This window comes from Myotis daubentonii, chromosome 1 (assembly GCF_963259705.1).
Source record: "Myotis daubentonii chromosome 1, mMyoDau2.1, whole genome shotgun sequence".
Lineage (NCBI taxonomy): Eukaryota > Metazoa > Chordata > Mammalia > Chiroptera > Vespertilionidae > Myotis > Myotis daubentonii.
The window spans coordinates 23,504,988-23,519,273 of record NC_081840.1 but is presented as its reverse complement, the minus strand read 5'-3'; the positions used below and the strand labels follow the sequence as shown (position 1 = coordinate 23,519,273).

At 46.8% G+C, this 14,286-nt stretch overlaps 1 protein-coding gene across 3 annotated transcripts in view; it reads right to left on the bottom strand.

Moving 5' to 3' along the window:
* The window catches only part of DPF3 (double PHD fingers 3), a 274,154-nt gene extending 270,239 nt beyond the window's left edge, over positions 1-3,915 (bottom strand). For all 3 annotated transcript variants that reach the window (XR_009452415.1, XR_009452412.1, XM_059691834.1), the window contains exon 1: positions 3,822-3,915. Coding sequence is in view for 1 of the 3 variants with exons in the window: in XM_059691834.1 (XP_059547817.1) it covers positions 3,822-3,853 (32 nt within the window). In the remaining 2 variants the exon portion in view is untranslated. The remainder of the gene's footprint in view (positions 1-3,821) is intronic.
* Positions 3,916-14,286: the final 10,371 nt, after the last annotated feature.

Sequence of the window (14,286 nt, the reverse complement as noted above, 5' to 3'; positions counted from 1 at the left end):
GTAAAGCCCTGTTGGTTTACAAAGAATAATTAAATAATAATAACAGTTATTCTTTTCTAAGCAGGCAGTTATAATAATAGATTCATATGTGCATAATCAAGTCTGGCAGAAGGTGGCAGACATTCCCAGTTAAGTGCATACAATCCAGAGTCATGATAACTTAATAAAAGTAAGTTGTTTCGTGTTGATAGCAGATTTGGGAAGGGTGGTTTACCTGAACTAGAACAGCAAGTAAGATTAGAATTTATATTTAAAAATATTATGTTTCCTAGGCATGCAGATATCAACCAGAACACAATATGTAACGTGACTGATTTACACACAGACCTTTATCCAATTCATATTTATGTTACCTACATGTGTAATTACTTCACTGCATGGTCCTTATCTTGCTTGTAGGTGAAATAAATGGGGGTGACTCACACATCTAGGCTCAGACAATGTAGCTGCTAAATTAAATAACGTGTAATACCCATTTACACTTTATACATGTCCATCTATGCTTTTAAATTCTATTTGTCCAGATGTGACTGCCTGGTTATGTGGCCACCTGCCGAGTCCCCTTTGTGATCTGATCAGTCCGGGCAGCTCCTGTTTCTGCCTCTAACACCCTGTTGGGCAGTAATAAGATGTTAACGGCAACAACAGAAAGAGAAGCCAGGCTGTCAGCTTCAGAGAGAAGGGGGGTGAAGAGTACAAGGAGGAGGAATAAGAAAGGGGGTTGAGGGGTGATCAAAGGCAGGCAGGAAGAAAGCCAAACTGCGGAGAGGAGACGTGGCTCCAGGGGCTGGGGCTCCTAAGGAAGACCCCAAAGCAGTGAGATTCGGATTGTGCCATCCAGCCACCTGAGCTACGGAATTACTGACTGTCCCACATGGAGAAAGCAAGTATAAGGGAAAATGTCCAATACTCAGGGCAGGTAGAGCCCTACCGAGGTGTGGCATGAAACCTGATCTCATTTATTCCCAGAACTTTATCTACCACCACTTTACCCCCCCAATCCTAGAAGAAACCTTTGTGTGACCTGACCAGTTTCTGTAGGGGGCGGCAGTGGTGTCTGGCTTTTTTTTTTTTTTTTTTTTCCTTAGGGGAGAGAGGCTCAAAAGCACACAGAGAAAATGCTAATGTCATTCAGCTACGTTTCATTGTCAGGAGGGACACATGAGGAAGAAAACAGGTCTCCAAACCATCCTCCTCCCACCCCCACCCCCTTCCTCCCAGCACCATCATCCATGCAGCCTTTTGGCTTGATGAGCCTCCCCGCTTTGTTCTAATTTAGTCCATGCATAATTTATTCACGTGTGTATTGTCTCCCGATCAGCAACTTTTAAAAACAAATGAAAAATAAGGCGCTTTATTAAACAAGTTGTTTAAAAAAATAAAGGCAGATGGTGTACGTCTCCCAAAAACAACGTGCCTGCTCCCGCCTTGGGAGGTTAAAAGCTCCTGCAGGCGGCTCGGCTGGCCGGGGGTATTGTTTACACCCTCTCACCCCCAGGGAAAGGGGCTGGGGTACAAAAAGGAGCAGCTAATTACAAAGGACCACTCAACTCCCACCTAGAAGCCGGCAGGAGTGTTGCGTGTATGCTAGTGTAGGCGTGTACGGCGACTCGGAACTACAAATGCATCCCATTGCAACTGTTTCTAATTATAAAGTTCGAGTATAAAAATTCATAACTAATTCCACTAACCAGACCGCTTTTCTATCCCTCCCCCCACCTCTAACCCTACACAGACACCCTCCCCGGAACACGTACCCTTCTGCGGTCCAAAAGGAAAAAACATAAACAAAAACCTGGAGCGAGCAGCGCAACCCTGGAGCGTGGAGACTTCGCGCCCGCCCGCGCGTCCACCGGCTCCAGGGTAACCAGGGTACCGCTTCCCCGAAAGGCAACAAACCCGGCGCCCATGTGAGATTCCTCTAGCTTGAATTGACCCGGAGGCATCGACCTGACTATGTGATTTCGGCTAAACTGCAAATCAGCCAAAGGCTCGGTAAAAACTCACAGCATCAGCGGCGTGGCCAGCGCGAGCCGCGGGGAGAGAGAGAGGATGCGGCGAAGTTACGCCCATTTGTTCTGCCATAAAACATTTTCTTTCTTGGGTAGAGAGGCTGTGGCGTTCAAGTGCAGTGTATCAGCGCTCCGCAGCCAGGACGGATGCCGGGAGCCGCTGCTCTCTGATCAGCCTCAGGTTCAAAAGACCTCTTAACAGCAGCTTTAACATGTGTACGTATATATGTAAAACTCCAAGACCTGGGACATTCTTACCCCTTTTCCCTATTGCAGCTGGGAGATGAGCTGGTACAAACGCGTTTCATTCTCCCCGAGCGTTCCTTCGCAATAGGAATCCCACTGCCGCCGCCACCCCCGACCCCACCCCCGGGTGCGAACCTGGATTTCACTCCAAGAGGAGCTATAGGGGTGCGGACGCCGTTGCGCGGAGCTGAAAGTATCTGGGTGGGTGTCCGCCACGCACCCGCGAGGATTCGGCACGAACCCCCCCCACACACACACACACCACACACACACACACACACACACACACACACACACACACACACACACACCCGCACTTCCCTCTCCCCTCGACCGCCGCTTCCAGGACAGCTGGGAAGCCCCGATTCTCCCCGCGCGGACCCCCACCCACGTCGCGCGGTGATCCGGGGGGAGCTCCCTTCTGCCAACATCACTGCCAATAGCACCCCTTTTAGAGCGACGCTCGTTTCCCGAAGCCACCTCCGGCTCCGCGATCGCGAGCGGACTTGGCGGCTTAGCAGTTCCACCGACTGGAAGGAAGGAAGGAAGCCAGGATGAAAAGGCGGAGGAAGGCAGGCAGGAATTGGCTGTCGGGCGCGGGGACTGGCCCCCGCGTGTCCTCGTGCAGCCCGCCCCCTCCGTCCCGGATCTGGGCGTCCGCTCAAAGTCTCCCGGCGGCCAGAGGCACCTGCCCCTGGCTCCGGCCGAGAGCAAACGCTGCCTCTCCGCCCGCCTCGGCTTTTCACCCGGAGGAAGCGAGAGCGTGAGCAACCATTCTTGAGACCTGCAGCTTCTCTGGCTTCCAAATCCACGCCAAGTTAAGCCGAGTCTTTAATTTACTACAGCCCGTTCACCCACAAACACACACACACAGAGAGACATACCGGCGACCGCCCGGAGCGCCGTCACGCTCCGGGGGCTGCCCCGGCAGGAAAGCTCCGAGCAACCACCTGGGCCCCAGGGCTCCCGGGACCCGCTGCCCCCCTGCGGTCCTCCCAACTCCGGGAGGTTTACACAAACTCTCCGCCAGCGATCGGAAGGCGGAGAGCTCCCTGCAAACTCCGAGCAGCCGCGGTCCGCTCGCCCGGGCGGACTGAGTCGCCGGGCGGGGACCCGGGCTCCGGAGGTGCGGAGCTCAGCCAAGTGCACCCGGGCGTCCCCTGCCCCGCGCCCGTCCCCCGCGAGGCCGCCCCCCGCGCCGCGCTCGCCGCCCCGCGAGGCCGGGCACTCGGGGGACCGTGTTGTCCCGGAGCTGCCCGCGACCCCCTAGCTGCAGAGCGCTCCAGCGCCGGGCTCCCCGCCGGTATCCCTTCGCTCTCTCCCTGCGCCAATTAAGCAGAACAGAAATGTAACAATTTTCTTCTTGTTAATTGCATCTCCTGACATTTCTGCGTGTTGGGGGGAAAAAGATGAAGAAGTAAGAGCTGAAAGAAAAGAGGGAAACCCCGCAGCGGCTGCAGGCGCCTGCGAGTGCAGTGCATTGGCAGCGCTCCGCTCGCAGAAGGCGCCTTTTTTTTCATATTGAAACCACGCGGAATATGTACATTTTTTAGTCTTACTTACGCTTTCAGGGGGTTGTGAATGACAGTCGCCATTTTGCTACAATGTAACAGAATATTGTCTGTCTCAGAGTTCTAAAGGTTCGCTCAGGGGAAGCGAGGAGCCAATCAGAGCACGGGATACCGGCCCGCTGGCCAATCGGCGCCACTGGTCGCCAGGTGGGCGGAGCCTGAACGGTGGTAGTTATTAGGGGAGCTGTCAAAGCCCAGAGGTCACTCCCTTTTGTAGAGCCCGAGAGCGAGCAGGTCTTAAAGGGGCAGTACCGCGCGAGCTGCTCTTTCGGATTGAGGAAAGTGGAGACGCACGGGAGAGTATTCTAGTTTGGTTTGAGTTTCTACTTTCTAGGCAACTGCATAGAGTTCGCGCTTCCGGACAGAAATATTTATGTATTTTCAACAAACCATTGAACTCCATTCATTAGTTTTTGGCTTTTCTATTACGTTTTTAATCCCCCAATGGGCAAATCCCTTGTTCCCCGTGCAAAAGTTGGAAGGTTGCCGCTCCATCTGACAAATTACTCCACGTGCCCAGCCGTTTGCTACTGCTCTGGGTCCCGCGGCTTTTTGACATCCTCATTCCCGAAGTGCTTTCTTTATCTCAGGCACCTTCCTCTCTCGGTTTCTTGGAACTGCCGCCGCTGTTCCTGGCGATTCCAGGACAGCAACTCCCCTCCCTCCTGGAAAGTCTCAATGTCAGGCCCGGAGGCTCCCTCTGGCAGCCGGGCTGTGGTTATGTAATGAGCGGTGGTCACCCCGCGCGGCTCCCCACCACCACCTCTTCTGTTCTACACACACACACACACACACACACACACACACACACACACACACCAGGAGCTGCTGCAGTGATCAGATTCCGGGCGCCTGGGGAGGCGAGTGGGACCTGGCTCTCAGACCTGGCTTGGGTGCAGGGCAGGTTTAAGGACCTGGGGGCGGGCAGAACCTCTTCGGGCGAGCAGCACTCGCGATTCTGACGTCTCCTTTCACTCTTAGACAGAAGGTGAAAAGGGTTCGCTAATGAGTAATCTGATGTGCCTGGAGGTGCTCAGGGTCTGTGTGAACTCCTCGCTGGCGAACCCCGGACAAAATTGGGAGATTGCTGTGAAGCCGGTCTTCCGCGGGCCAGTCGGGAAGCTCGAGGTGGGTGAAATCGCACTAAATCCCGAATTAGAGGAGGCCTCGTCAGCATACAGAAGTCTGGCTACCATCCCAAAGTTGTTGAATCAGGTCAAATAGCTAAGATCGTGGGGGAGGGGAGGAAAGGGGGAAGAGGAGAGGCCAAATTGCCAGTTCTTCAAAGCTGTGCCCTCTCACTTCCTTTCTCAGAGCTCCTCTCCAGGCAATGAATAAAACTAAAACTCTTTTTTTTTTTTTTAAGTTCCAAAACTTTCAGAATTCAACTCATACACTATTAGAGTTACAAATAAACAGAACAGGGCTGAATTCAGTATGTTTGTAAGACTTGGCCATTTTAACCCCTTCATTCTGAAACCTAGTTAATAGCAGAGTCAACTTCTATGGATTGCTTTGTACAGCACCTTGCAGTTTGAAAAGTTATCCTCTTTTCTAAGATTCAAGTTTGGGGGAAAAAAATCCTTTTCTTATTAAATTTTCAAGGGGTTAGTTCAAAAGTTAGTACTTTGCCTGGGATGTGCCTTGAAAACATTAAAATGCAAGCACTGTATTCTGACGCAAGAAGTATGAGGTTGAAGTATCAGTCAGAACTCCCACCAGCCTCTTTGAGATATCAAAATCACAGCAATTCATAGTGGAAGACAACAGTGTATTTTAATATGTGCAGCCTTGATAAAGGAAGCAGAAAATGTAGCCTGCTCTGAACAAGGCTAACGATTAAATAGGAGAGGGGGAATACATTTATATTACATATTAAAGCAAAAATATATACCCTAAGCCTGTATAATCACTTATTGTGTTAAGGCCCAGAGGCAGAAACCAGCATGATTTGTCACTACCTGGCACACTTGAAAATGGCAGGCCAGAGCTGTCTTCACTTTGAGAAATTTTAATCCAGAACTTAATCATTTGTTACATTTTATAATGATTGAATTGAGAAAATAATGACTTGAAAACAAGATTTTTATAAGTAGGATAGCCTTGCTTTAAAAAATATATATATTTTCGGAGAGGAAGGGAGAAGGAGAGAGATAGAAACATCAATGATGAGAGAGAATCATTGATTGGCTGCCTCCTGCATGCCCCTAGGAGCCAGGCATGCGCTCTGACCAGGAATCAAACTGTGACCTCCTGGTTCATAGGTCAACACTCAATCACTTTGTGAGGGGCTTAGTGTGCACCTCTCAAAAGGAGACAGGGAATTTGAACCATTTTGGAGAATGTCAAATTTTGCATTAATTTTGCAAGGAAGTGCTACATATGGTTAAAAGTGTCCTGAGTCCCCCACTTGCCAACTGTGTAATCTTGGGCAGGTTTACTTAGCAACTTGAATGTTTCCTCATCCAAAAAATGGCAATAAAAGGACATATGCACCCCTATGCTCATAGCAGCACAATTCACCATAGCTAAGATTTGGAAACAGCCTAAGTGCCCATCAGCAGATGAGTGGGTTAGAAAACTGTGGTACATTTACACAATGGAATACTACACTGCTATAAAAAAGAAAAGAACTCTTACCATTTGCAATAGCATAGATGGAACTGGGGAGCATTATGCTAAGTGAAATAAGCCAGTGGGAGAAAGATAAATATCACATGACCTCACTCATTTGTGGAGTATAATGAACAACATAAACTAATGAACAGAAATAAATCCAGAGACAGAGAAGCATCGAACAGTCATCAAACTTCAGAGGGAAGGTGGGAGGTGGGGGGGCGTGTAAGAGATCAATCAAAGGACTTGGATGCAGGCATATAAGCATAACCAATGGACACAGACACAAGGTGGGTGAGGGCATTTGCTGAGGGTGGGGGTGGCCAGGGAGAGGTCAATAGGGGAAAAAGGAGACATATGTAATACTTTAAACAATAAAGAATTTTTAAAAATAAAAGAAAAAGAAAAATGGCAATAAATCATAGAATCTACTTCATGTGACTCTTTCCAGGATTGAATGATGTAATACATGTCAAGTGTCCAAACGCTCAATATCTGATAAATTTTTTTATAAATATATTTAATACTTTCCTGTTGACATAAAAGATGTAGGGGATTTGAATAAAATGACACATCAGAAAATGAAATCGTCATGCTTGCATCACCAGCACTTATACTACAATTAGAACAATACAGAGAAGATTATCATGGACTTGCCTGGCCAGGTGGCTGAGTTGGGTGGAGCGTTGTCCCATACACCAAAAGTTTGTGGGTTAAATTCCCAATCAGGGTACATACCTAGGTTTTAGGTTCAATCCCCAGTAGGGGCACACATGGGAGGCAACCAATCGATGTTTCTTCTCTCTCTCTCTCTCCTTTCCCCTCACTCTAAAAATCAATGAACATATCCTCAGATGAGGATTTAAAAAATGCTTTAAAAAAATATTATCATGACCACTGTGCAAGATTGACACACAAATTCATGAAATATTCCATATTTTTATTAGACATTGATTTTTTAAATCTTCTATAAACTGATTTACAAATCATTTTTTCTATTGAAAAATGTTTTTAAATGGCATTTACTCACAACACAACTATTTTAAATCTGGATAAGTTTATGTTGTATTTCTTTCTTTTGCACCATTAAAACAATAAGGTGCTTTCTTTTGCTATTGTCTATTCACTTTATTTGGTATTACCTAATTAAAATTTTGAAAATAGAAAAAATAGAAAGTTAAATTGTGCATTAGATTTCATTTATATAATGTGTGTATATTTTTTTTCTTTTTCTCAGAGAGGAAGGGAAAGAGAGAGAGAGAAAAACATCAATGATGAGAAAGAATCATTGATTGGCTGCCTCCTGCATGCCTCTTACCGGGGATCAAGCCCGCAAACCAAGCATGTACCCTGACCCAGAATTAGTGGCCCCCTGGTTCATAGGTCAACGCTCAGCCACACCTCCAGGCTCCAGATGACTTTTTAAGGCACATAGAGTAAGAGAGAGAAGTAAAGGAAGGGGACGCAGGCTTCACAAACAACCAGAGCTCGTATGAAATAGAAAGGGTGCCACAAAAACCATCCAAAATAAATGTAGTTCCTAGAGGACTCTGCAGGTTGAAGGAGTTTTAAGTCCTGTAGGTATTTTTAAAAAAAAAACAAGAACAGCCCGGCCGGTGTGGTCAGTGGTTGAGTGTTGACCTATGAACCAGGAGGTCAGGGTTCAATTCCTAGTCAGGGCACATGTCTGAGTTGTGGGCTCAGTCCTCAGTGATGGGTGTGCAGGAGGCAGCTGATCAACGATTCTCTCTCATCATTGATGTTTCTATCTCTCTCTCCCTCTCCCTTTCTCTCTCTAAAATTAATAAAAAATACATATTAAAAAAAAAAAAACAGAAGAACAAGCTCACCCTCAATCCCTCTATTCACCCACAAAACAAGCAGTCATGGCCTTTGCAGCTGGTTGGCCATGCTGGCTCCCTGAGATCCAACACCAGCGCTGGCATGTTCTAGGCACGGAGCTGAAGAGGGGCCATCAAAACAGCAGTCTGTTTTTCTCTCTTCTTAGGGATGAGAGTGGAGGTGTTTTTTACTCCTTTCATGGAATCAAATTCTGAGTATGTGAGATGTTCCTAGGGCCAGGCCTCTGAAACCTCTTACATCAGGGTAGAGTCCCAAGAAAACCAATGTTGCTGTTTGCTATTAACTCAGTTCATTCATTCACTTACCCACTGGAGGGAGGGAGAGGCATTGTGCTAGGCACAGGTGGTGAAATAAAAATAAACCAGACGTGGAAACCATCCTCATAAAGCAATTCCCATCCATCTGGAGAGAGAGTAAAGATAGTAGGCCCAACCCTACAAGCAAGCCAAATAATTACTTAATGTGACTTAAAAGGGAAAAGTGGCCCACCCAGCCAGTCTCTCCTTTTCCTGGCATGGTGCCCATAACCCCAGTGGACACATCCTTGGGTCTTTATTGAGCGCATTCATTCCTTTGGGTTTTCAAGGTTTCATGGTCTTAAGATTTTTCATACATTGATATAAAACAAGGGGAAAGTGGTATATGTCAAAGAACCTCTATGGAGGGAGCATGTACCCCTAATGTTGGGGGAGGGAAAGGCTTCATGGGAAAGGTCACATTGAACTAGGCCCGTGGTTGGCAAACTGCGGCTCGCGAGCCACATGCGGCTCTTTGGCCCCTTGAGTGTGGCTCCTCCTAAGCCTTAGGAGTACCCTAATTAAGTGAATAACAATGTACCTACCTATATAGTTTAAGTTTAAAAAACTTGGCTCTCAAAAGAAATTTCAATCGTTGTACTGTTGATATTTGGCTCTGTTGACTAATGGGTTTGCCGACCACTGAACTAGGGCATTGGTCGGGTATATTTTAGAAATGAGCCAAGGGGTAAAAGGCCTTCCAGATCCAAAACATAACCCAAGAACAGCTCACTCATATAGTCAACATTTGTAGATTCCCTACTCTGTCCCACCATGCATCTCATCTGCTGGGCCATGGGGTACAGAGAGACCTAAGACAGTCCCCAACTTTAAAGGACTCATATTGGAAAGGTGGGGAAGGGGAAAGCAGAGAGTGACAAAGCAGGACCATGAGGCCAAGGAACACGGGGCACTGTGGGGTTGAATGAGGCACCCCAGCCAGACAGGGAGGTCAGGGTTGTCTTCTTGGAAGAGGTGATGGCTAAGCTGAGTCTTGAATGACTGTAGGAGGAACGCTGTCCCTGCAGAGGGGGCAACGCCTATAAGAAAGCCTTCTGGGATGTGAGAGAGGTCATCGCGATTTCAGGGAATCCCTTTGGTAGGAAGGTAGTTAGTTGCAGGGGGACACCCAAGAAGAAAAAAAAACACGAAAGAGGCAAGAAAGGAATGCCAATGCTAAGAGGTGTGGAGTTTTATCTGGAAGGCAATCTGACAATGTGGAATGACTTTAAGCTAGGGGTGATAATGAAGAGGTTGGCTTTGTATAGAAAGCCCATTTCAGCAGCAGCGTGACTACCGATTGGAGAGAGGCTGAGCTGGAGGCCTGGGAACCTGCTCAGAGACAGAATTCGCGATTTCTAAGGAAGTAGAGCCTGTGGGATTCAGTGGCTGGCTCCCTGTGGGCTTGAGGGAGGTGGGAGTGGCCCAGGATGATGCCAGGTTTCTGGTTCCTGGGAATGACATTAGTCCATTCCACTTGACTGGGGAAACCGGAAGTCAAGGCCAATGCCTGAAGGCCAATGAAGCCCTGAGACACCCTCTTGTTAGAGAGGGGCTTGCCTTACTAGCAGGCCTTACTCCCCCACCTCCCAATCTCCCCCTTAATGGTGGTCTGAGTCTCTTCCCCTGGGAAAACAGTGGCCGAGGCGGATTCTCTTAAGCAACCCCCTCCTCAGGCTTTTCCTTTCTCTATGGACTCCATCCTCCATCAAGGGCCTCTTCCAAATCCCTTCCTCCTAATCCCTACCCTGTCGCCCTGCATGGCTTACAGGAGTCTCCCTCCTGGACAGTTGCATCTTAAAAGGGAATTCTAGGACACCCCAACATCTTCATAAGGAAGGTTCAAGACTTCATGAGATACACCACGGCACGCGCACACACACACGAAGAAGCAGTGCTTGATTAGAATCTTAGGCACCAGGCAAGGCAGCAGACGGGGTATTTTTATACAGGAGCTTTCTCCACTCAAGTCACACGGAGCAATCACAGTTGACTCTGAAGTCTGGCCCCTGCCCCACTTCCCCCTCACTCATACCAGACAATCACACGTGCCCCTCGGTCCTTCCTGATAGAGCCACTGCTTGGAGAGCTCTCGACATGTCTATTTTTTAAGATCACTAACTCCTCTCTCCTATGCTCCGCTACCTGCCAAGTCCAAATTTTCCAAGTCCTCCCTCGGTGCACCCCCGTGGACATCATATCTGAAATCCTGGCAGCTCCAGCCTCCTAAATCAAAGCAATTGGCAAGGTCCTCCTGCAGAGAGGGACAGGAAGGAGCAGGAAAAAGAAACCTTCCACCAATACCATCATGGGGAGTGGCTAGAACCATGTTTGGACCAAGACAAACATAAACCAATTTCCCTTAAGTCTGTATCCACCTGTGCAGAAATCGATTGGCCCCCTCAGCCATATCCTTGGTAAAGACACTTTTTTTTCATCTGCAAAAGTGACTGCCCTGGGGGCTCCCAAGGAGGGCTTTCTGAGGGGTATTGCTTTAAGTATGGAGACACTCCAGACACCTGTTTCCCTGACTCACACCTTACATGATCTCAGCTTTTACTCTGTTATTAGGCAGGACACAAGCAGGAGAAATCTAAGAGCCAAGCACAGGAAAACATATATTTTTTAAATTGATTTCAGAGAGGCAGGGAGAGGGAGAGAGAGATAGAAACATCAATGATGAGAAAGAATCATTGATTGGCTGCCTCCTGCACGCCCCCTACTAGGGATCAAACCCAAAACCTGGGCAGGTGCCCTTGATCAGAATCAAACCCGGGACCTTTCGATCTGCAAGCCAACGCTCTGTCCACTGAGCCAAACCGGCTAGGGCACAGGAGAACATATTAAGTCTGGTTGTTTTGCAGATACTCACACCACCATATAAAAATAGGTGTCCACAAGCAGGAATGATGGACAGAAGCCACAGGACCTAAAATGCCCCACACTCTGGCAAAGAGGGGGGCAGAGGCCTGCTGAATTGCAGCAGATGTTTTCTGTTCTCTCACAGCTCAAGGCGATGAACTCTGGCCTGCATAGCTGCAAAGGGATCTCAACTCCACGTCTATTCTGCTTGAGAGGAGAAAGGAAGGTGAGAACACGTTCCTGAAGTCCACAGAAAGCCTGTGCATTTTAAATGCGTCAAAGCCAACAGGGGCAGCCATCCTATGGATAACTTTCTCAAGTGCAACATTGGTTCCGGGTCAGAGGCGCACAGCCCAGAGGGTCCAAAGCCGCAAATAGAATAATGATAGAGGAAGCAAGCAGGGGAAATGAGTGAGGTGGGACTGCTGGGAGAAGAGACAAAATGTAAGCCATTGGCTCTGGTAAAGAGGAAAAGCAAGAATCCAATGGCATGGGATTAGTAAGGTCTACGCAAGAAATGAGATTTATTTTGGTACCTGGATTTCCAAAGTCACCGGATTTCTCCTTTTTCACCAGTCAACCTATTTCATCCCTGCACAATGGACACAATTGTGCGTAGTTGCCATATTGTAATAGTTGGAACTCAATGGCAATTCTGAAAACCAGGGGTATTTTCTAGACACGAGTGGGCTCATGAGCAACAACTCTGAAAGCCATCATGTTTCCAGAAAGCCTGTTTAGAAAGCTGATGTTAAGTATTTTAATCTTTCCTATTTAGTAGCCTGAATTTAAACCTACGTGGGTTAAATGGGTCTCAAATAAGTTACTTGCTACTTTTGGCTTTCGCAGAGTTTTATCCATAGCTGTATTAAAACACATATATTTAGGTGCATCTCATTTTCTGTTTCCCTCCCCCGTCTATTGCTGGTAGGACGGTAAAGTGGTTCAGCTGCTGTGGGAAAGAGGCTAGCAGTTCCACAGATAATTAAACACAGGTTGCCATGTGACCTAGCAAATCCACTCTTAGGCCTAGATCTAAGAGAAGGGAAAACATACGCCCACACAGAAACATGTACATGAATGTTTATAGCAGCATTATTCATACAAGCCAAAAGGTTAAAACACTCAAATGTCCATGGCACGGATGAATGGGTAAATGAAAGATGGTGTATCCATACGACGGAATATTACTCAGCCATAAAAAAAAAAGAATAAAATACTGATACATGCCACACATGAATGGATCGTGAAAACATTATACTCAAGAAGTCAGTCACCAAAGACCACATGCGATATGATTCTGTTCATAGTAAAGTCCAGAGCAGGGGAATCCATACAAACAAAAAGATTAGTGGTTACTTAGGACTGGAGGGGCAGGAATAGGGGAATAAATAGGAGGGTGACAACTAAAGGATATGGGATTTCTTCTAGAGGTGATGAGAATATTCTAAAATTGACTGTGGTGACGGTTGCACATGTCTGTGAACACACTAAAATCCATTCAATCATACACTTAAGTGGGTGGATTGTATGGTATGTGAATCATAGCTCAATAAAGCTTTTTTTAAAAAAAAAAACTCTACTCATAATAAATGCCAGAAGCCCACTAACCCAAAAACTTCTACAGCCATTTTCTTCTTTAGAACTCCGTTAGACATCTAGGAAATGTAGAGTATTGGAGGGAACTCAATTTTCAACTTGGTGATTCTACATTCATGTTAGCCTCTTGCTTCAAGCCAAGTAACACAGAGAAAAATTTCTTGAAATAGTAAAACTTAACTCTGACCAAACAAATGAGCTCATTCACAGAGATTCTGAAGGCCTTTAGTGTTTCGAGGCAGTCTTTCAAATAAAGTCAAAAGTAAGTGTCTTAATCTGGCGTATGAGCTACGCGGGGGTGGCATCTCATAAAACAAGGGCTGAACCAAGTACCTCTTCTACTTACTGACCAAAGCTACTCCTATGTCAAGGTTGGTTTTCTTTTTAATTCTGAGGTATAATGGGGGTTGCAGGGAAGATTTTGTCAGAATTGAGGTCCATTTTCATTTTTATAATGTCTTTAGCTAGTTTTTATCATAAATTGTGGATCGTGGTTAAACTTTCATAAGGTAAAACTAAGGACAATGACAAGGAATAATACAACAATACTAAAGAATCTGAAAGTCTCAAGGAGGGCAGTTCAAAAGAAAGCAAAATCAGAAAACCGCCGAAACCGGTTTGGCTCAGTGGATAGAGCGTCGGCCTGCGGACTGAAAGGTCCCAGGTTCGATTCCGGTCAGGGGCATGTACCTGGGTTGCGGGCATATCCCCAGTGGGGGATGTGCAGGAGGCAGCTGATCGATGTTTCTCTCATCGATGTTTCTAACTCTCTATCTCTCTCCCTTCCTCTCTGTAAAAAAATCAATAAAATATATTTAAAAAAAAAAAGAAAAGAAAACCTTAGAAGTAAATCCCAGCTCATCTATTTACAAAGGTACACAACCTCCGGCAGGTGACTCATTCCTGAACCTCAGTTTATTCACCTGTAAATTGGGGATACTGACAACCTTCTAAGCCTTAGAATCTAAGGGTTGCTGTGAGGAATACATGTGATATTGTGGCATAAAAAGAAAAGCAACTGATGCATAGTAAGCACTTGAGAAATACTTCCCCTGTCTCCTTAGATGGAGGATGAAAAATTGAACACTGGTTGGTGCTTAAGAGGTACAAAGAAGGAAAAGAACAGATGATAAGGAATGGCGAATAGTCTTGGGCCAAAATGGGAGGCCTTTCCTGTGTTCGAGGGAAAGGGGCATTAGACGAAACAGCAAAACAGCCCAA